Source organism: Pocillopora damicornis, chromosome 1, assembly GCF_964200805.1.
Source record: "Pocillopora damicornis chromosome 1, jaPocDami1.2, whole genome shotgun sequence".
NCBI classification, from domain to species: Eukaryota; Metazoa; Cnidaria; class Anthozoa; order Scleractinia; family Pocilloporidae; genus Pocillopora; species Pocillopora damicornis.
In genome coordinates this window covers 35,549,982-35,572,481 of record NC_142670.1, presented here as the reverse complement: position 1 = coordinate 35,572,481, position 22,500 = coordinate 35,549,982, and the positions used below count along the sequence as shown (strand labels likewise).

General features: G+C 38.9%; 6 protein-coding genes across 6 annotated transcripts; 5 read left to right on the top strand and 1 right to left on the bottom strand.

Moving 5' to 3' along the window:
* Positions 1 to 584: 584 nt before the first annotated feature.
* Positions 585 to 4,707, bottom strand: LOC149053539 (uncharacterized). Its single transcript, XM_089199738.1, has 7 exons — positions 4,224 to 4,707; positions 3,680 to 3,741; positions 2,125 to 2,222; positions 1,898 to 1,998; positions 1,610 to 1,788; positions 1,162 to 1,335; positions 585 to 942 (listed from the first exon to the last, which is right to left on the bottom strand). The coding sequence occupies exons 1-7, from the start codon at positions 4,617 to 4,619 to the stop codon at positions 831 to 833; spliced, it is 1,122 nt and encodes a 373-aa protein (XP_089055864.1). The 5' UTR covers positions 4,620 to 4,707; the 3' UTR covers positions 585 to 830.
* A 116-nt stretch (positions 4,708 to 4,823) lies between these two features.
* LOC149053538 (uncharacterized) lies at positions 4,824 to 5,283 on the top strand. Its single transcript, XM_089199730.1, has 2 exons — positions 4,824 to 4,971; positions 5,074 to 5,283. Exons 1-2 carry the CDS (start codon positions 4,824 to 4,826, stop codon positions 5,274 to 5,276), a joined length of 351 nt encoding a protein of 116 aa, XP_089055856.1. The 3' UTR covers positions 5,277 to 5,283.
* Positions 5,284 to 6,184: 901 nt separating this feature from the next.
* Positions 6,185 to 7,260, top strand: LOC149053537 (uncharacterized). The gene is made up of 3 exons (XM_089183240.1): positions 6,185 to 6,190; positions 6,623 to 7,173; positions 7,242 to 7,260. Exons 1-3 carry the CDS (start codon positions 6,185 to 6,187, stop codon positions 7,258 to 7,260), a joined length of 576 nt encoding a protein of 191 aa, XP_089039366.1.
* Positions 7,241 to 9,683, top strand: LOC149053536 (uncharacterized). The gene is made up of 2 exons (XM_089199725.1): positions 7,241 to 7,880; positions 8,739 to 9,683. Exons 1-2 carry the CDS (start codon positions 7,274 to 7,276, stop codon positions 9,044 to 9,046), a joined length of 915 nt encoding a protein of 304 aa, XP_089055851.1. The 5' UTR covers positions 7,241 to 7,273; the 3' UTR covers positions 9,047 to 9,683.
* Positions 9,684 to 18,044: 8,361 nt separating this feature from the next.
* LOC149053535 (uncharacterized) lies at positions 18,045 to 18,734 on the top strand. Its single transcript, XM_089183230.1, has one exon. The coding sequence runs from the start codon at positions 18,045 to 18,047 to the stop codon at positions 18,732 to 18,734; it is 690 nt and encodes a 229-aa protein (XP_089039356.1).
* Positions 18,735 to 21,269: 2,535 nt separating this feature from the next.
* On the top strand, positions 21,270 to 21,965 carry LOC149053534 (uncharacterized). The gene has a single exon (XM_089183221.1). It carries the CDS (start codon positions 21,270 to 21,272, stop codon positions 21,963 to 21,965), a length of 696 nt encoding a protein of 231 aa, XP_089039347.1.
* Positions 21,966 to 22,500: the final 535 nt, after the last annotated feature.

Sequence of the window (22,500 nt, the reverse complement as noted above, 5' to 3'; positions counted from 1 at the left end):
TCTCTGTAGTAGAACCTGTCCTTTCTGTATCATCGGCGAACGAGCACTGCTTTGCTGTGGATGTTACATGTAGACTCACTGCGTGAAATAATCCGAATACGGTCCCTTATGTAGGTCTTATACAGTCAGTACACAAAGTCGTGTACGGGATCTATAAGGAGGTGTCATGATGTATAAGGTACTGTTTAAGGATCAGTATACGTCAGGCTATGCCAAGAAAATAGCAGGATCTTATACACTTGTAGCAGGATTTCTTATACGCCAGTACTCGTTTCAGTATACATGTTGTATACGGAAGGAATTATGAGGTATACTGATTTTGTGTGGAAGGCACGTATACAGTCGTTGCAGGATTTCTTATTCATTATTACACAAGTCCGTATATATGATGTATACTGCATGAAGCAGGAAAGGTACTGATAGTAGAAGGTGCGTATTGTGGGGCTTTAACGAGCCTTTTTTGAGCAATCTTAATGGGAAAATTCACCATTCTCGAGTATTCTTACGGGGTACGTTCAGCGTTAAAGATTTTTGCATTGCTTAGGTGTGATCTAGGTGGAATCATAAAATCGTGAATCATCTCATGCTTCAATTACAAATAGCTGTTAATTTATTTCAGTATTCCTCAATCACGTGTTATTTTTTTCGTAGTACATATACATTAAAAAAAACTAAAAAACCTAACATTTGTGTTTCTCAAAAATAGTATTGTTAATAATAATGAGAAGAATGAAAGTTGAAAATCTAATTTACGAAAAGGTATAATCCAATGATTAAAAGTTGTGATTTATGTACAATCACACTATTCCTTTAACACACAGAAAAACAAACTATTCGTTCTCAAAATCACAATCGCTTCCTGAGGAGCTGTCATTATCACTTTCTTCTCCTTCTCTTTCTTCCGCTCTGCTTTCGTCAGTGGTCTCTTCATCCTCAAGTTCTCTGTTGAACCAAAAAAATGTTAGTTAAACAATGTAACAACCTTGTATAAAACAAGCATATTACGAAATTTTTCATAGCATGCAATATATAGAGACAGAGAATTTTACATCGGTTTACATAGTTTATACATTCTTATGTGCTTCACTTCCATAGTTGGTAAACTAAAAGTAAAAGCGACAGCATCCAATAAGGAGTGTAAAGGCTAAGCAGTATTCTTACATTTCCGTTTGTTCCTGCTCTCTCCTTTGCATGATTTCCCTCCATTCATCGGACAGCGCCCATTTAGGAGAACCTGTGAGTGGCTCTCTTTCTACAGGCTCCCCTTTACGAGCCTTTGTTCGTTTCCACCTTTTGTTTGTTGTGTTTTCTGTCTTTTCGCTGCGCTTGTCAAGCCTAAGACAATAACAATATTATAATTAGAAAATGCCGTTGACTTGACTGAAACCGTGACGTAAATCCAACCCTTAAAAAAAACCGGGCAAAAAAGCGCTAATAGGTGACTAACAAATAAACTGACTTCAAAGCCTACCTGACATTTACAGTCCATCATTGTCAATAACAAGGAACAGTCTGGCAATACTGGACAATTTTTAAGGATAGAAACATTTCCATCTTTCTTGCTATTAGAAATATCAGTAAAGGACTAAACCTTTAGCATGCTTCTTACTTGTTTAGGAAAGCTTCAAGAGTTTTGCTCCTGTATTTTGGGGGCCTAGACACCCATCCTCCTTCGCCTTCATCAGTATCTGTGTCATCATCGTCACTAGACATGTGCTCTTTACTTAACTTTGCGAAGGCACGGGACTCAGTCTCATCCTTGACATGAGCTTTTCTTCTCTCATATTTCTATGAGATAAAGAAAAATTTGCTTTTTAGTACTTTTCAACTGACTTTCATTGCATCATTCAAAATGTATCATTTAAGTTATTTTAATGCATATTAACTGTATACTTACTCGTTCTTTTCGAAGATTTTTCTTATTTTTCAATTTTATTTCATCCGTTATTTTTCCAAGGGCAGTCCTCCGTAAGCGCTCATGATACTTTTTGGCAGTTCCTGAACAAAACAAAAAAGGCTTTAATTTCAAAATTGCGTGATTGGGGCCTGATTATCTGTTATGGACAATAAATCTTGGTTGCAGTGGTGTCCTCTAGTTTTAAATTGCTTATATAGTAAACTTACGTTGTACAGCAGCTTTACCAAATCCACCTCGGTGGCCTTGGCGGCAAAGTTCATCAACAATCAGCTGAGTTACCTTTGTGTTGTGAGGGCTGGTGACCCTGACAGGGAGAAAATATACAAAATATTTAGGCCTCTGTATCTCGGTGAAAAAATTTCTTAGTGCCTTTACTTATTCACTCTTAAACTTGGGTTAAATGTATGGGTCCAAGTCTACATATGAGAAAAAGTGCTCATGGGTCTTCAAGCCTGCCTTAGGCCCCGTCCACACTGCGTCGGAGAAATTTGAAAACGCAGCTTCATTCCACGGTTAAGCCTACCGTCCACACTAATCCGGAGACGAAGACGGAGCTTTCCGAAAACGCTCTTCAAACTGAAGGAATTTGGCCTTGCGTTTTATTGTGGACAGAGAACATTTTAAAAACGGAGCTTTTCGAAAACGATGACTTCACGATAATCTTGTGATTAATCCTAACCCTCAAGGATGCACTCAAGCGTTTTTGTCGCCGTTGATTGTTGCGTTTTCAAATTTCTCCGGCGGAATGTGAACGGTGAACATTTGATGCGCTTTCAGAGTAAAAAGTTCGTTTTCAAATCAAATTAGATTATATCAGTCCCACAAAAAATAATTACCCTGAAACCTGCATGATAAATTTTAATTACCAGTTGATTTCCGTTGCACAATTTTGATTTGACTTCTTTCCTTATTTCGGGTTTTCTAGCCCTTAAATTTCTTTCGAACATTGCCGATCGACTTAGAATACTTTCAAAATCCCCAAAACTCTGATGTTCAATTTGTAAAATCCCCGCCAGTTGTAGCAAAGTTGGCAGCGCGCGAAAACCAGGAAAATTGGTGAACATGGCCTTTGGTCAACAGCTTCCTTCCTATGAACGCGCGGGGAAATGGCGCAGAGGTACAGCAGTTACAGTGTTCGTCTTAGTATTATACGATCTGAACGCTAGGCAAATAACAGGAACCTACATGTATGGTACTTTTGAGCTTTCCGTCAACTACATGCTGAAAGTGTCTCGAACTAGTTCAGCTTGCCAGATCTAATTGCACGTCATGAGAACGCGATCTAGTTTTAATTGTTTAGAGTCGTTTCTCCCTACCATTAACCTAAAACTCTCTTCATAATTCGTCCTCAGTGATAAGAGAGAAATCAGATGTCTCGATGCGCAAATGATTATTTAGCGGGAATAACTCTCACTCAAGAAAGCTTGCCGTGAGTGATTCTTCTGCCGGGACCTAAAAAAGTCCCGAGAACTCACCGGGTCCAAATATTTTCGCGCGCACAAGTTAATTGAAACTTTCGGAAACGGGCCCCTATTGTTATACAAAATACTTAGGCGGCAAGCTCAAAGTCCTTCCTCAAATAGGAAAGATGGCGGCAAAACGTTGCCAACAAAATCACAGAGTTCCGCGTGTAGCTTTGTCTTCGCGCTGACATTACGTGAATCATATACAATTTCATGCGAGTTGGAAATAGATATACATGCACTAGGTCGTTATCAGAATTTAAATTCTAAACAAGTGCACAGTTTAATTTTTACTTACGATTCCCTTCCTCTGTATTGCCTTGCGGGGTCTCTACTATTGTGGAGCTTGTGAACCTCTTCCTATTACACAAATTTGAATACTGCCGCAATTAGTGCAACATTATAAACTTCCATTTTCACGGTAAAGCAAGTCACAAACAGGTTGTGTTCAGCCTCTCATGAAAACTCCAAAAACTAAATGAAATCTAAGTGACCTAAATTGAGCGGTACCAAGACAAAAGCTTGTAAGCTTTAATCACACTTACATGAAAATTTCTCACCTCGATCAACAGAACGACTGAAAAGCCAGAGCAAGCAGCTTCCCTTAAGCTTTTAAAATTAAAAAGTTAACCAGCGACTGACATGTATTCATTTAGCTTAACTGAGATTTTGAACGATATCATGTAACTGATGTAAATGAGAAAATTACCATCAGGGTGTAGTCTTCAATGAGAGAAATATACATCGTTGTTCGATCGTTTCAAAATGACGCCAACTTAGCAGAGGGAATCAGGTACCACAACAGCAATCCAAGGTTTTTCAGTCAAAATTTTTAAACTCACCTGAACAAGAAGAGACGATTTTGTTCTCTTTCTCTTTTTCCCTCGTCCATCAGAATCACTCTCGGTTCCATCTACGGGATGGGAAGAAAGCTTTTCTACCTTGCCGTCTAGGATTTTTACTTTTTCGGCCAGTTCTTCAACACGCTCGTTTGAGCTTCGCACGGTCTGAAGCAGTTCCTCAATCGACCTCTGGCAGGCAGCAAGGCCAGTGATCAACTGCTGCGCTGTTTCTCGTGAGGATAGGGGCGTAGATCCGCTGGATCGGACAGAAGATGACGACCGACCAACTGAACTTACTCGCGAACTCGAACCGCTAGAAGGGGATGGAGTCCGTGATATTGAATAAAAATTGCTTGGTGCACTACCGCGACTTTGTGCGCTGGAATTCCGATCCATGTTTTTGAAATCAGATGAATAACACTATTTGAACCGCAGAAGAATTTGCATAAGTCGAGAAACAGTCTGAATCAGCGAACCTCGTGAACTGAAAATTCCCGCCACAAAGAACCAACAAATAACCACGAAGCGGCTGCGTGAGCTTCGCAACCAAGCCTTTTTTCAACGAGTTAGCATAGTTTTCCAGTCACGTTGGTGGAGGAAATGAATTCTGTTTTACCTGCAAATGAGAAAATTGTGTATTGTTCGAAGAGGAAGAAGAAAAGATTTTGTGATCACTGCGATCGTCTGGTCTCGATCAGGACGTTTAATGCCCACAAGCGAAGGAAGACCGTCGATAATGCAAAAATTGGTAAGTCAGTGTGACTTTGAATGGTTGTTGTTTGCTTTTGTTTGGTCGGCTTTTCAAACTGCCTGTCGATGTAACTGTGTCTAATTTTATTTTTGATCTTAGATTACACAGATGAATTGCTTAGCCAAGATCTTCGAATTCACTCAGATTCAAGCGACCTGGATCTTGACTTTGATTTATCAAGCGATGAATGTTCTGAAGTTGCAAAATTTACCGCTGAAAGTCCGGAACTTCAAGGTATATATTCATATATCTATTTACACCAAACTTTAATGTTATTCACCTTCAGAATAAACCTTCTTTGAAAGCAAAGTTTGGGTGAGATTGAAGTTTTGAGGGCTTGAAGTTAATTGGCTTATAAAGTACAGTTTTGTATTGCAGATGTTAGCCCGCTCCAGGATGGGGCTAAATTTAATTGCAAAACACCACTTTTTACATATCACAATTCAGCTATGCGACTAGACCTAGGGGACACAAAAATGCAGTTTGTTGTGCATGTTTATTCATTGTTTGTGACCTATAGGCCTCACTTTTAAGCTGAAATATAAGATGCTGTTTTACAAATCATTGTAATTCCTCCAAGACAAAATTTTCCTTGGACTTGTTACGATTTTGTGTTCACGAGTTAACTTTTTGGCATTGACATGTACATGTAAGGTAACAGATATATGAATAGTTGGGATTGTAATGCATATGGTGTTGCAAGTGTCACAATAGAGAATCATGCAACTTCTTTTTTGAGTGAAAAAGAAGTTAGTTATTTTTATGAGCAAAAACGCACTTGTTTTTTTTTTTGCTGGTGACTAAACCTGTGCTCTCACTCTCTTTTGAAGTGACCTATAATTCTCTTTAACCAACAGATACACTTGTTTCTGGAAGTGACGACAGTAATGGGTTGTCAAGTGCTGAGTCATCTGACAGTTTACATGTAAGCCAGATGTTTTAATTGTCTGACTAATACATCAGTAAATATCATCTAGCCTGTTATAAGCCTTTGCTGCTCAGTGGGTGGAGCATGTACAAAATAAAGAGCTGCACTGAAATTAATTTTCAGCTTAATTCTATTTTAAAGGAATTTGCACTGTATTTGTAATTAAATATTTGTATTGTATTTGTATTTGTAATTTTTTTTTTTCTCCACTTGACAACATGAAGACAATATTTTTAACAAATTGGTATTGTCTTTGAAAAGCCTCTTTGGGGAAAGTCAATAATGGATGTATGTATGTATGTATTTTCCCTCATTCCATGTTTATTACTATAATCCTTAAATGAAGGAAAATGCAAATCATACTACATGTAGTGAAAATCAGTTTGACCTGAAATTCATTGCAATACTCAACCTTGCCATTATGCATAGGTCACATTGATATTGTTGGCCACTGTACATGTTTTTTCAATGGCATAGTATAAAATAGTTATGCAACGCTTTCTTGAAGTAATATTACCATGGAATATTCCACTTGTAACTTGTATACTTCTCTAAAGCATTGCATGACTAGAATGTATTTTGAGCTTTTCCTCTGATGAAGAAGGGGTATTTAATGGCATTATGTTAATTTCACGGTAAAAGAAACAGAATGCTGTTGAGTGGGTATTTTTTCTTTTAATATTGGTTGAAAGTTACACATTTACCCTTTTTTCTTTTTAGGGAGAGACTGATGATGAGGCTGAATTGCAGTTTAAAAACTTACTGTCATCATCCGAGGATGATGATATTACCACTGATAAGAGTAACACTACGCAGAGTAATAATTTATCAGTATTGAGCAACACATCTATCAGTCTTATAATTATTTTTGTCATGACGTGGAAAGTAATGCACAACTTGTCAGATGCTGCAGTGAATGTTCTGTTCTGTTTTCTGAAAAGACTACTGGATCTAATGGCTAGAATAATTCATTGCAAGGCTCTAAAACAAATGTCAAACCTACTTCCCCAATCCCTCTATATGATTAGGAAGCATTTGGGAATCAATCGAGATGATATTGAGAAATTCATTGTTTGTCCAAAATGTTCTTCATGTTACAAACCTGAGGACTGTGTACGAACTCTGTCAAATGGACGGAAGAAGGGTGAACGTTGCAGCTTTGTGGAATTTCCCCATCATCCACATAGAAGCCAAAGAAGGTCATGTGGAGCAGCACTTTTCAAAGCTGTACACTCCAAACATGGAGAACTGATTTTTAAAGCAAAAAGAGTGTTTTGCTACCGTTCTGTCAAGAAAACCCTGCAAGAATTCCTAAATCGTCCTGGATTTTCTGTTGAAGATTTGTATGGTTCTTCTAAAATCACACCCAACATGCATCTTCATTGCCATTTATGTGAATGTATCCTTGATTTTGGTCCTGTTTATGGATTCTGGTGCTTCTCATTTGAGCGCTTCAATGGTATTTTGGGTGCTTTACATGTAAACAACCATCAGATTGAGGTACAATTGATGAGGAAATTTATTGAGCGGCAACAAGTGAGGGGCATGTCATGGCCAAGAGAATTTGATGGATTTAAAGACATGTTAGCATCTGCAGATAAAGGCTCATTGGCACAGACAAAGAAGAATCCTTTGACTCCAACTGAATATAGAGAAAGTATGAAACTCAAAGCTGACACTGGAACTGACCTGTTCCATTTGTCATTTGTTGACAAATGCTCCATTCAAGTGTTATCTCCTATCAAGGAAGTTTACATGAGTGATGACGAAGTTGAAGCCTTGACAACAATGTACACTTTCCTACACAAGGAAGACACTATTGTTTATGTTCCCAAATTGTCATGTCAATTTTCACAGTTACTACTTTATGACCAGAAACTTGACTCCTGGTATTCAAGAAGTGAACGGTCAGCCTGTATACTTGCGCGATGGTATGGTGCAAATGGTTTGGATACAGCTTCAGTGGATCTGCGGCCAGGTGAGTTTGTACATGTGGTTCAAATGTAGTTATGATTTTAAATTTTTCAAACTAGTTTGATTTGTTTATTCTTTTGTTCTAATTTTTTTGCCATGACTTAAAGACCTGTAGAAAAAAAAAAAAAGTTTGAAATCATTTTGGCCTGAACTTGATTTGTGAGAACAGTGAGGTGCGACAAGGGGTCATACTTTACCCTATTTTCTAAATTAAATGCTAGGCTCCAGATAAATGCTGGTTTTAGTTGAGAAAATACAGTGTATTTATTCCTGTGGACCTAAAAAAAAATGCAGAATGTACATGTCCTTGTCAGAAATATTTTGGCTCTCCAAAGAATTATTAATGGAGACAACAGTGATATAATGTAGAGGAATACTTTTTCTTTTCCCCTTGAATCTGTCTTGTGGCAATTTTTTTTACTTCCCTTTTATAGTTGCTGCAATAAATATTAAGTTTGCCCTTCAGTGTCGTAAGATTTTCAATCAAAGCAGACTTGTTTATCTCCTTTTATGGGCTTCTGTGTTTGAATCTGTATAGTAAATACTTTATTGACAAACAAGCAAAAGGAGAACCAAACCCAACAAACACCTGCTTAAAAAATGATTGAGCATACCCTTTGCTGTTATTACCTTGGTATATTTAGATGCAGAGGACAATAATAGTAAATACTTTCAGTGTTTGCAACTTAACAGTCTTGCTATTCATCACATTACAAAGCAATACTCTACATGTATATAAGAAGTAAGATTCACTAGATCTTAGTGAATCTAAGTTTTTAAGCTTTTTGTACAGAACATAGAAGACTACTACATGTATGTTTATAGCACTCATCCTCTCTACTATTTCCTCTTTCTCTTACAGGGATTGTCCAATACTTCTTCAAGCACTCTATAACTATCCGTTCCCCAACTGGTGAAAATGTGAACCTACCTTACACACTGGCTTGTTTTCATTGGTACAAAGTTCACCCTCATGCAAGGTTTTACTTTGGTTTACCAATTCAAGCATGCCTGCCATCATTTGAAGTTGAGTCAGTGGCAGCTTTTATTCCAGTAATGAGGATTGATAGTATATGTGGTGTAGCTGAGTTGAGCTACAACTTAGGCACTGCTAATGGTAAAGAGAAAATTGTTGTTGCTGTCCCTCTTGACCTTAAGTTACATGTATGAATATTAAAGGCAATTATGACTTTTAAAACTAATTTAAAGCAATTAGAACAATTGAAACTGAACTTATATTGTTTGGGCAGTGTAATGCTCTGCAAAGGGTGATCAGAAATATGTAAGATGCTCTGAAAGACTTGTGAGGTTAAGTAATGTTACTTAACCAGACAGTAAACAAGACTGTTTTGTCTCTAACCTTAGTATCCAAATATGCTTATTTTCTGAAAGCTGATGATGTTGCCATTTGGCTTTGGCATTCTCTTTTGTCTGGCTATAATTGAAGAAACCATGCTTTCATTTGTAAATATATAGTTTTTTTCCCTACACATACATGGTCAGTGAAAATTGGTTTTCAGTCAGTAGATATTCTTGGATTTTTTTTTATTCCAGTGGGTGGCAGCAGGTGTCTGCTTTAGATATTGTAAAAAGAAGTTTGAAACACCCGGTTTTCACCCAACTAGGAGTCTACTGTAATTGTTGGAGTCATTGTTTTTTTTCTGTTAGTTAAACTGTTCCACACAAGTGTATATAAGTTAGCTTACCCCCTGAGGTCAAGTGAGTGGCCCTATATATTTTCATCAGTGGTGGTTTGCACTGTAATTCTTAGCAATACAGTTAGCAAATAAATGAAATTTTACTTTAGTAAACAACTGTATGGTGATGGTAGTGACCTCTAGCGGGATAGTGCAACTTTTTGCCTTTATTCTTGTGTGGGTTTTTTTGGCAAGATTCTTAGCTTTGGACTATAGATTATTTTCACCAAACTTAAATCATAGATTGTATCAACTGATTGGACTGTGTCAAATGACCAGACTGACTACAGTCATTACTCAACTGCCTCAAACAGTCACAATGTCTCAAATGATCAAAGAGGTTCACTGATACTGACTCTCTAAAATGACCAAAGTGCTTCCAATGATCCAAATGGGTAAGATGAGCTGACTTGCTAAAATTACTAAAATGACCAAACTGGTTAAAATTCCCCAACTGCCTCAATTGTCCAAACCTGTTCAATTGACCCAATTGCCTCAAATGACCAAACTGGTTCAAATAACACAACTACTGCAAATGACCAAACCAGCTCTGTTGACCCAATTGCCTCAAATTCCCAAACCAGTTGAAATGACCCAAAAAACCTCAAATGACCAACCATTTCAATTGGTCAACCCAGTTGCCTCAAATGACCAATCCAGTTCAATTGGTCAACCAAATTGCTTTGAATGACCAAGCCAGTTCAAATGACTCAACTGGCTGAATGACCAAACCAGTTCAAATGATGCAACTGCCTCAATTGGCCAAACCGGCTCAAATGACCCAACTTGCTGAAATGAACCAACTGGCTGAAAAGACCAACAGCCTCAAATGGCACAGCTGCCTCAAATGGCACAGCTGCCTCAAATGACACAGCTGCCTCAAATGGCACAGCTACCTTAAATGGCACAGCTGCCTCAAATGGCATAGCTGCCTCAAATGACCCAACTCACTGAAATGACCAAGCTCATTTAGATGACAGAATTGGTTCAAATTGACCCAACTGCCTCAAATGGCCCAATTCTATAAATGACTAAACCAGTTCAAATGATGCAATTTTCTCCAATGACCAGTCAGGCCCAAATGAGTAAACTGGTTACAATGATCCAATTGTTTCAAATGACCCAACTTGCTGAAATGGCACAGCTGCCTCAAATGACCCAACTGGCTGAAATGACCAAACTCACTTAAATGCAAAAATTGGTTCAAATGACCAAACTGCCTTAAATGACCCAATTGGATCAAATGACCAAACCCTAAAATGATGCAACTGTCTCAAGTGGTCAAACATGCTCAAATGACTCAACTGGCTGAAATGACAAAATTGGTTCAAATGACCCAACTGCCTCAAATGGCCCAATTGTATGAAATGACTAAACCGCTTCAAATGATGCAACTGTCTCAAATGGCCCAACTGGCTTAAATGAGTAAACCGGTTCAAATGATGCAATTGTTTGAAATTACCCAACTACCTCAAATGACACCAACTGGCTGAAATGGCCAACTGCCTCAAATGGCACAGCTGCCTCAAATGACCCAACCAGCTCAAATGAGTAAACTGGTTCAAATGATGCAATTGTTTGAAATTACCCAACTGCCTCAAATGACCCCAACTGGCTGAAATGACCAACTGCCTCAAGAGGCACAGCTACCTCAAATGGCTCAGCTGCCTCAAATATAATGAACCAACAGGCTCAAATGAGTAACCAGTTTAAATGATCCAATTGTTTCAAATGACTCGACCACCTAAAATGACCCAACTTGCTAAAATGGCACAAGTGGTCGAAATGACTAGCTGCCTTCAATGGCACAGCTGCCTCAAATGACCCAACTGGCTGAAATAATCAAACTCACTCAAATGACATAATTGGTTCAAATGACCCAACTGCCTCAAATGACCCAATTGGATCAAATAACTCAATCAGTTCAAATGATGCAACTCTCTAATATTGCCAACCAGCTCAAGTGAGTAAATCAGTTCAAATGATCCAATTGTTTCAACTAACTAGCAACTAGCTGAAATGACCCAACTGGCTGAAATTACCAACTGCTTCAAATGGCACAGCTACCTCAAATGAGTCAATTGACTGAAATGACAAAACTCACTCAAATAACAAAAATTGTTTCAAATGACCCAACTACCTCAAATGGCCAAACAGGCTGAAATGACCCAACTGGTGAAAATGGCACAGTGTTGTCTAAAACTGCCAAACTAGCCCAACTGACCAAACCCATTCAAATTAAATGATGCAACTTCGTCGATTAGGACAAGAGTGTCTTCAGTAGCTATGGGTGAGCAAATTAAAAGCTTTGGAATAACTGGTAAAATGACGGATATACGATGTCCTTACACTTGGTACACAGTTATGTGTAATTAACAGTATCCAAAACAGTATGCACTTGTGTCCTGACAAAGTTGCTGAAGAGTTGTAAAGTGAAAAATCTCTAACAGCTTTAGGGTAAGAATTTCCGCAGTAGTTATAGATGAGCAAATTAAGAGCTTTGGTATAATTAGTAAAAATAGTGGTTATACAATATCCTTACACTTAGTATACGTCTATGCGTAATGATCAGTATACAAAACAGTATACACTTGTGTCCTGACAAAATTGTCGGAAAGGGTGCAGAAAAATTGCTTTTCAGTAAATTTTTAGTGCAATATATATGCAGTACCTGTATGCAAGTAAATTTAAAGCATTATAATGCTTGGTGAAAAACTGGATATAGGGTGTCCTAATACTTAGTATACGGTTATGTGTAATAATCAGTACACAAAACAGTATACACTTATGTCCAGACAAAATTGTCGGGAAAGGGTACAGAAAAAAACTGCCTCTTAGTAAATATTCAGTATAGAAATATCTCGTTAGATTTAAGGTGGTTTAAAGTAACCCTAAATCCTTCAAAGGATTTAAGTACGGTTAAAATGACTTAAACATAGCTTAAATCTCAACGTCGATTTAATTTGCATTTAAGAATGCTTAAACCTCGCCTAAACAAAGGTACATTTTAAAGTCATGTTTAAGTTTAGTAAACATGGCTTAAATTTGTCTTTGGGTTTAATAGTTGTTTAATTTTACTTAAATGACACTAAAATTTGGCATTTTACCCAGTGTCAGTAGTTGTATATAAGTAAATAACGTAAATTTGTAGCTTCATAACAATTGGTGAAATACTGGCTATACGATGTCCTAACACTTAGTATACGGTCATGTGCAACATCTAGTATACATAGGAATAAGGAATCAAACATATACTGATCATTACTCAGTCCTTATACATCGATGTCCTTATATGTCAGTATATCTCTCCGTGTACGTCATGTATACGGGCTCATTACACCCCCTGATATTTGTTAATTCACGCAGTGACTCGTGATGAGAGGTTGGATGCTTAGAGCACAGATAGTCATTGCGATCGGATCTCCATGTGTGGTACTTTCTACTCAGTGACAGGATCTTTCTACCGCCAGTGGTAAGTTAATGATTGTCTCTACGTCGTAGTAACGAACCTACTTACAATGTTTACCTCTATCTTTATGATTTTGTAATCGTTCCTTTGTGCATCAACAACGCGCTTATAAAAGCTAATGACACAAAACGTCTCAATAGTTATATCAAAAGTTATAAACAGCGTGTTAAATTAAGCAGGTGCGAACTAGAACGCTATGTTCAGGTTTATAATGCCAGGTATGGTCATGGTTTAAAATAAAAATTGCGTTTAAAGTAATTTGAGTCAGATTTCAAAAGAGATGATTAAAAGAAAACCGGCATATTTGTCTCCTGATTAGGCTTTATGAAGCAAAATTTGCATGCCCTACAGTCAATGATATGTACACTGTGGCTTTGAACTCTCAAGCGGCAGATGGGTGAGGACGTTAGTCTACAGTCAGCTGTTCGATTTTACTCATGCATGGTCCTGCAAGTAGCTTGATGGCTTTGACACCCGTCCAGGTCTAATGGTCTGGTCTCGACTACTTGGGGCTTGTCAGGTGTTACAGAAAGTGACCGGCCAGTTCTTGGTTTTGCCGCTGTGGCTTCGTCTAGTTGTTGGGTCATATTGTGGCGTCTGCTAACGGGGGTGCTTGAGGCTCGTCTGGAGTAACTCGGATGGATGACTGCTGGGAGATCATCTTTTGTATCAGGGAAGCCATCCAAGATTGTTCTTTTTAGCCGTTGTAAAGTTGGGTCATAAAATCTCTCTCTCTGGGTTTCATTGAGTCGGTGATCTGGAACGGAAAGGAAGTGGTTCGTATGAGTGCGATCACAGTCCTTCATGAAAGCTCTCGATAGATAGCCGGCCGGCAGCATACCGCTCCTAGGCTTGTAGCTTGTCTCGTAGTCATACTGCTGAAGTGGTAACAAGGCACTCTAGCTTCTTGGGTGCTGATGCTAAGGGCCTCTGCATAATAAAGACCAGGGCTTTTTGATCAGTCCGCAGAATGACTTTCTTAACGAAAAGATATTGGTGGTTAAGCTCCATGCCAAAGACCGGGAACTAAAATTTTTTCTCGATCTTAGAATACTTCCTTTCTGCCAGCGAGAGTGTCTCTGGTTCATCATGCTGCATCAGTAAAAAGTCAAGTCTATTCTTGGACGCGTCTCCCTGGCCCTCTGTTGGGTCACCCTTTCTGAAGTAGTTGAGTTCTGGTGCTTCCATCAACAGCGTCTTTGATCTCTTCGAAGGCATCTCTCTGGTCATGAGTCCAGATCCACTCACATTCTTGCATGTCAGTCTCACTCTATTGAGACTGAAATTTGTTTAGCGCTCAAAAACTGTTTTCGTCTTGTCAAGCAGTAAGTATTCCACGTCTTTAATACTTTATCGATTCTACCTTTCTCTTCTTAGAGACAAAGGGGAAACCAGACTGTATATCGAGGGCTTCTGACGCGATATATGTGACGGAAGACACTACTCGATAGATGTTCAGCTTGAAGTGTAAATCGAGGGTAAATTACATGTTTGACAGGTTTGATGGCCTACTAGCTCAAAAACACATGGTTCCACAAGGTCACGATATCACGCACCACAGTCCTATCATTACAAGACCTTCCTACAATTTGGGAGGGAAAACAACAAATCGTGCATAATTTTATGCAAGTCGAAGTTCATACTCTGCATTAGATGTTTTTTATAGTTATCCCAAAAATCCTTCTCGATTTTCTTTAATTGAGAAATTGAAACTTGCGAACGGTATCTACACTTGGTTACAAGCGGATTTATTGAAAATGAAGAAAATCTGACTGATGGGTATACCTCTCGACAGCCTCGCTTAATCAGTATTCTAGCATAAATAACGTTTACCTTTTTTATACAGATTCTCATTTTATTGTGGAATTTAAACTTGCAACCCGCATTCAAAAGTGACGATCACACCCTCTGGACAAAATGCACAGTGAATAGAACTCTTAGAGAGCCTTATTGAGAAATTCGAATAACTAATATCGTGTCTGAGTTTTCTTTTCATCTATCGAAATCAAGGACGATTGAATGACAAAACGAGACGCACTTCCTATTGGGTAGAAAAACTACGCCACCAACGGCAATTCCTCCACTCTCCCCTTTTCCCACCTCGACACTGTAAAGGGAATAAGGCTGAGAAGTGCTCAAATGGGTTTCTATATATTAATTATTAATGATTTATCCGATTTTATTGGGGTAAATCATTACCAAGAAATTAGAAACTACATCCTTCCTGCATGTAAGATGGATTCAATAGAAGTTTTATAGATTGATGCTTTCCAATGTTTATTCACTGGATGATATTTTATAGAAGCTTTTCTTCGTTTTACTGGGTTTTCTTTTCAACCTGACTGACCAGTTTTTGTGCGAAGAAACCTATCATCGAAAACTTCTTGCGAAATTTAGGAGTGTAGTAATTGAGAAGGGGAAACTAAGAAGTGACTGAGGAAAATTTTAAAATTGCTGTAAATAGCTGCTTAGTTCTGATGATATTCTTGCCGAGATGGGATGAATTTTATGCGTTTTTACTTAAATAAGGCAACAACCTTACAAGTAAGTTAGCTGGACGTTGTTATTGGAAATACCAGATAGCAATCTCTTTAACTGGTTGTTTCGTAAGAACATACCAAAATAAATTCAAAGTAGGGTTAACAACATCGTTTTTGTAAATAAAGTTATGTCAATAAATTTGTATGCTCAGAAATGTTTTTCACTCATTGTTTGCCTGCCACAGCTGAGTCATGTCACTGAAGACAACCTAGGTTCTACACTCTACAGCAAAAGTTTTCTTGTAAGCACTTTGATTGGTTCATTTACTCTCTGTTTTCACTTTTCATTTTCGGTGCCTCTATCTGATCAGAACTATGAATGTTTACTTTAAAAAAAGTCAGCCTGCTCTGATCTGCTGGTATCTTGCCCAGTGCGCGATAGATTTTTTAGGCATTTTTTACAAAAAGAAGGATGAGTCCTAACTTACAGGAAGGACAGCTTGGTATTGTTACTGAATATGCCTGATGGTAATTCCTTCAACAGGTTGTTGTTCATTTCCCTGCCAAGAATTGATAGAGGGTGTTGTTCATTGCCATGTATTCGATAATTACGTTAAATTAAAGTATATATCCGGTAATGCTGTGCTTTCTTGCACGCTTTGATATGGAGGCTCAGACAAATATATGTAATCCTTCCTTCTCTATATGAATGTAGCCTATTTTTTGCTTAACTAGAACTGTAAGTGAGCATGTTCCATTTTCACGTTGAGTATTTTTTAATTTTTGGAGACTGTGCCTTAGTTCTTAGATTTGCGAGGGTATTGATTAAATACCATGAACATTAAAAAAGCAGGGAGGGTAGAGGGGATTTCGCAATCTCTATCGGGGAGGATCCCCAAATGAAAAAGATTTATTGGGTAGTTATCATTGTACGGGTGAGAGTGGTGCTGCGAGGAATTGTGTTCGGAACCAATTTCCAACGTTTCTATAAGTCCGGGGGAGGTTATCCTCAGGGTTGATTAAAGAATATTGTCCTTCGCAGGACTACCCTCATCCGGACGATTAGGCCACAAGGTCACACGTTAGTCCGTGTCACTGACACAGTGACTGAAGAAATGAGTTCAAGTACACTTGAGGTGTTCAAATAAAGGTTGGGCGGAGCTAGTCATGATTTTTAGGAGCTAGAAAGACTCAACATTATAACTGCAAATTACTCGGAAAGGAGTCCTTTCGTTCACCATTATTCACATTCCTATCAAGAATCCTTACAAATGAGTTTGACACGGATAATAAATAGTCTTGGCTTACAGCAATTCCAGCTGGGTATAGTTACTGAAGATTCCTTGGGGCAAGTCTCTCAGCTTGTTGTTGTTCAAGTACCTATCAAGATAACGTTAGAAACGTGTAAAGTACATGCTGAATACAACCGTTACGATAAGAATGACACCTGAACGTTTAACCTCTTCATTATGAAAACTATAAGGAGGTACATAAAGAAAGTAACTAATAAATTACCGATATCGTATCTTGAATCATAGTTTACTCTCGTCAGCCTAATGACCCATCAAGTACACTTGAGGTGTTCAAATAAAGGTTGGGCGGAGCTAGTCATGACCCATCACCGCCGGATATTTTGCCACTTTCTGAAGAGTAGGGTTATTAAAAGTAGTGGTAGTCCAATTGAATGGAAAGATAGCCCATCGCCGGGAACTTCATCAATATTTTTTGTAGTTTCTTAGTTTCGCAATATCTATTTTTGACCCCTGGCTGGAGAGTATGCCTTTCTCAAAAACACTATACATTGATCTGGCCAGGGCTTAAACCCGGACCTGTCATTCTGTAGTCAAACACCCACACCAGTGGGCCACTGAGCTTTGCAATGTTAAGAGCAGCACTAGCAATTGGCTCATGCAGCGGTTCCTATGATTAGCGTTCTTTTACTCCCTTTGGTATTGAGCAATTGTTTTATGGTTCAAATTTTATTGATCGAAGAATTTATTCCTTATCTGTAGTCTTCGTATAAATAATGTTTTGTATCCCAGACATCAAGATAGTTATATTGATTTCTGGTCACCGGTGAAAGTGAAAAAGTAGCGAAAACTAAGTTTATCGCAACGTTAACAGACAAACAAAACTGAACTGATGAGTTTATTTTTTCACTTTTATTTCAGTGACGTATTATTGAACAATTCCAGCTCTGTATACTGCAACCTTCGTTGAAATTAAAAGTTAAAACTTAAGTTGAGTTTAGATTCTTCGTAAGCGTGGCTTGACAACTTATTGCACTCTTTGATCAACCCGATAAACAAATCCCTCATTTCCCACTTTGTTATTATACTACGCGCTGAGTGTGTCATAAATTATGTTATTTAACTACATCACAATGCGCGCGACATGTAATTAAAACAACAACAATAAAGGAAGAAGACGTTACGTTTACTCGTCTTATTTTGTCGTTACAACATTAACAGTTGTAACATTGGTGCCAACATTGGTGTGGTGACCAGCGCGGACAAGATATAATGAGTGAAGAAGAAATAAAGAAATGGAGATCCATCCGAGGAGCATACAAGGGCCACTGCACCCAAGACTTCAAAAGAGCAGAAAAACTAATAACTTCGGAGACTCCAGACCAAGCAGAATTGGAGGCACCGGTAGACAGGCTCACGCGAAGAGCCGAAGAAATAGCACGCATGGATGCCAAAATCGTGATGTCCTTGGAGACAGAAGAGGACATTCAACTAGACACAGAAACGGCGCTGTCGTTCCAAGACGACATATCATACTGGCAATTCAAAATCGGACGACTCTTTAAGAGCAAACAAGACACGCCCGTGAGCCAATTCCATTATAGTAGTTTAAAACAAGAACCCGCCCCACGAATGCACATCAATTTACCTAAAATAAACATAAAATCATTCGGAGGAGACCCACTTCAATGGCTCACATTCTGGGACAGCTTTAGCGCAGCTATCGATAAAAATCACGGACTAAGCGATATTGAAAAAATGAATTACTTAAATGGAATGCTTAAGGGAGAAGCGGCGCGCGCTATCTCTGGACTGCCACTGACTGAAGAAAATTATAAAAAAGCAATTGAGCTATTACAGGAGCGCTTCGGCAAACCACAAATTTTGACGAACGCTTACATGGAGTCCTTATCCAAGATCGACGCGCCACCAGCTGACACCAAAAATCTCAGAACGTTTTAAGACACCTGCGAGGCAAACATTCGCGGTTTAGAGGCACTTGGAGTAAAAACGGAAACTTATGGAAGCTTATTGATTCCCATTCTTCTACAGAAAATACCCGAAGAAATTCGGTACTCAATATTCAGAGCTGACCCTTCAGCGGACAGTTCCCTAAACAGATTGAGAATCGCCATGCGACAGCAGGAAATCTAAACTCGCGAGAAGGGCCATATGTCCTCTCCAAAACCAACCACAGAGGACGAAGTGCTTGTGCCAACAGCTGGTGCGCTACTAACCGGTACACAACAACGACGACACGGAACTTACAACGGCAAACAAAAGACACCTAGGCCTTGCACGTACTGTGCAGGAACACATCGACCTGAAAAGTGCGACAAGATTAAAACAGTAGAGGAACGACGATCCCTACTTCAGCGCCAACAGCGCTGCCTTAACTGTCTTGGTCTCAACCACACAAAAATCCAATGTTTCTCAAAGGGGCGATGTATGATATGTAAGAAAAAAACACCACACTTCAAATTGTGATGAAAACCAAGAAAATACAACCCAAAGCGCTTCTAGTCAAATAAAGGATGACAAAGGGCCGAAGAATGATCAACTATCAGCGGATTCCGTGTCAAAGAACAGAACCCACATGGGAGCAACGCATGTACTCCCTTCTAAAGCTCGTATCCTGATGCAATCCGCCGTTACGAAAATAAGTGGAAACAAAAAAAGTACTATCAAGCTCGCATCCTATTTGACACAGGATCACAGAGAACCTTTATCACTCAGGAGATGAAACACAAACTTAAGTTCGGAACAATGGGAAGCGAACTGTTAGATGTGACGACATTCGGTACACTTCAAGGCAATAGAAAAACATACGACCTTGTGGCATTGACATTGTCAACAGAAGTAGAAAATATCAAAATAACAGCCCTAGTAACTCCAGTTATTTGTCCACCACTATCGGCAAAGGTGAAAAATTTACAGATACCGCCGGAATTACAAGGACTTAAACTTGCTGATCCTTCACATGCATCAGAAAATCTTAAAGTAGACATCATTATTGGAAACGACTATTACGGTCAACTGATCACCGGAAAAGTAATTAAAACCCAAAACGAAGCCTTAATCGCTATGGAAAGCAAATTTGGATGGCTTCTCTCAGGTCCCATTTACAAAGGGAAGAACAGTCAAAACAATTTAACCACCCTATGTCAAAGGGTAGAAATCATGCCAGTAGAAGACGAAAAGCTCGACAATCTACTAACCAAGTTCTAGGAAATCAACCAAATACCAGAAGAAAACAAACAAGACTAAGAAATCATCAGAAAGTTTCGAGAAACTATCTGGTTTAACGAAGCAACCGGTAGATATAACGTAAAACTTCCATGGAAGCTAAACAAACACGATCTACCAGCCAATTACAATTTGAGCAAGAGCAGACTGAACAGCTTACAAAACAGTCTAAACAGGAAAGACCCAGAACTTATAACGAAGTATAACGAACAACTCCTTGAACAACTTAACCTCGGGCTCATAGAAAAAGTTCAAAACCTCGATCATCACGAAGGTGTTTTACACTACATGCCACACTTCCCAGTTTTCAAATCAGACAGCGCGACAACAAAAATGCGAATAGTCTATGACGCTTCTGCCAGAGTGTCACCTAAATCTCCGAGCCTCAATGATTGTCTACATACAGGACCAAATCTGATGCAAGATTTAACAGGCATTCTCTTAAAATTCAGAACACACAAAAAGGCTTTCTCTGCAGATATAGAAAAGGTCTTCTTACAGATCGAACTGAACTCCCTAGACAAGGACGCAACGAGATTCCTGTGGCTTAAAGATCTGCCTCACGACACAAAAGTTCCTATCCTCATACCAAAGGACAACTACTTAACTACACTCATCGTCCAATCTATGCATAAGCAGGTCATGCATGGTGGAGTACGAGAAACATTTACTCACATCAGACAAACACATTGGATACCTCAAGGTCGAAAACTCGTAAAAAGAATCATATAAAAGTGCGTAACATGCAGAAAAGTCGAAGGACCACCCTTTCGCTCTGTACCTACACCACCGTTACCACAATCAAGAGTCCAACAATCAAAAGTCTTTCAATTTACAGGGATCGATTACGCAGGACCTCTATATGTCCGCGACCAGGCAAATCAAACCTCATCTAAAATGTACATATGTCTTTTCACATGTGCGGTAGTGAGAGCCGTACACCTTGAATTAGTAGAAGATCAGACCACCGATGCCTTCCTTAGAGCATTCAGACGATTCATAAGCCGTCGAGGAGTTCCGGAGTGTATCATTTCAGACAATGCAAAAACCTTCAAAGCCGGAGCTCAAGAACTTCAAACAATCAAAACTGAAATCCTTGGAACAGGTTCATCCTAACAGTTCCTCGCTCATCACAACATAACATGGAAATTCATAACTGAAAGAGCTCCGTGGTGGGGAGGATTTTACGAGCGGCTTATTGGTCTAATGAAAAGATGTTTAAAGAAAAATCTGGGGAAAGCCTGCCTAAACATGATTGAACTAAACACAATACTTACTGAAGTAGAAGCAGTGTTAAACAGCCGACCCTTAACATACCCTTACACAGACATCAACGATGCCTCTCCTCTGACGCCATCACATTTCTTATGTGGATTCCGTCTCCTAACATTACCGGACACGAATGCTAAAGAAAACGAAGCAGATCTAGACTATATTCCATCTGAGATGTCAACAAAAGCACTGACAAAAAGGGCTCAGTATCAGAAAACACTAATAAAAGCCTTCTGGACACGATGGAAAACTGAATATCTGACAAGTCTGCGAGAACATCACACTTGTCGAAAGAGAATATTAAACAAAAAGGCAGTTGCTATTGGAGATGTTGTTCTCATACACGATAACACACTACGAAACCAATGGGAAATAGGTGTGGTAACTAGCCTACACACGGGGAAAGATGAACTCGTAAGATCTGTATCTCTAAGAGTACCTTCTGGAAAGGAACTATCACGAACTATAGAGAAACTTTATCCGTTAGAGATGTCAGACATACCGACTAACGAAAACATAGAAAAAGCTCCTGAAAATGATATACAACGTCCTCCTTTACGACTTGCCGCTCAGAAGGCAGCACAGAGAATCAAGGAACCTTCATTTTGTCGTTACAACATTAACAGTTGTAACAGGGTGTTCAGTTCGCACGGTTCAGGACATACGCGTTACTAGTTTTAAGAGAGGATCAAGTAAAGTGACTGAATCCCACATGTAAGCCTTATTCTTGAACTTATCTCTCTTAAACTATTTTAAGATCACACCCTTCCTTGTAGATTCTAGGAGGATATAGCTAATCCAACGTAGAACATCGTGCACATTAAGAATTCCCACGACTCGAATACAAGTTACGGTACATTTACATTGTCCTGGGGCTGTCCTAATTGACTTGAGTCTTGCAACAACATGAAAGTAATTCCTTTGAGAATAAGGCCTACAATAGCATAAGAGGAATTCCTCTAAGAATAGGGCTTTTAGTGCAGAAGCATTCCTCCGCGTCAATATTTTCTTGGTGTTTATAACTTTTTAATTACACTCACAATTTTGACATGGCAGGCGGAAATTTCCATGGAATTGAATTAAAGCTTTTTCCACTACAATTCACACTTAACACCATAGTTTGGTGGAAGACGTCACATTCGCAAGGTTGTGGGCACTCTAAAATAAGGCAAGAATGATTGGCCGTTAAAATTCGTCAACAAAGGCTTCA

Coding starts and splice junctions, on each gene's coding strand:
- LOC149053539 (XM_089199738.1), bottom strand. CDS start 4,619: ATGGATCGGAATTCCAGCGCACAAAGTCGCGGTAGTGCACCAAGCAAT. Junction 3,742..4,223: donor AATCGTCTCTTCTTGTTCAG/GTGAGTTTAAAA, acceptor TTTGTGTAATAG/GAAGAGGTTCACAAGCTCCA. Junction 1,789..1,897: donor AAAATCTTCGAAAAGAACGA/GTAAGTATACAG, acceptor TTTATCTCATAG/AAATATGAGAGAAGAAAAGC.
- LOC149053538 (XM_089199730.1), top strand. CDS start 4,824: ATGAATTCTGTTTTACCTGCAAATGAGAAAATTGTGTATTGTTCGAAG. Junction 4,972..5,073: donor CGTCGATAATGCAAAAATTG/GTAAGTCAGTGT, acceptor TTTTGATCTTAG/ATTACACAGATGAATTGCTT.
- LOC149053536 (XM_089199725.1), top strand. CDS start 7,274: ATGCATCTTCATTGCCATTTATGTGAATGTATCCTTGATTTTGGTCCT. Junction 7,881..8,738: donor TTCAGTGGATCTGCGGCCAG/GTGAGTTTGTAC, acceptor TTTCTCTTACAG/GGATTGTCCAATACTTCTTC.
- LOC149053535 (XM_089183230.1), top strand. CDS start 18,045: ATGAGTGAAGAAGAAATAAAGAAATGGAGATCCATCCGAGGAGCATAC.
- LOC149053534 (XM_089183221.1), top strand. CDS start 21,270: ATGATTGAACTAAACACAATACTTACTGAAGTAGAAGCAGTGTTAAAC.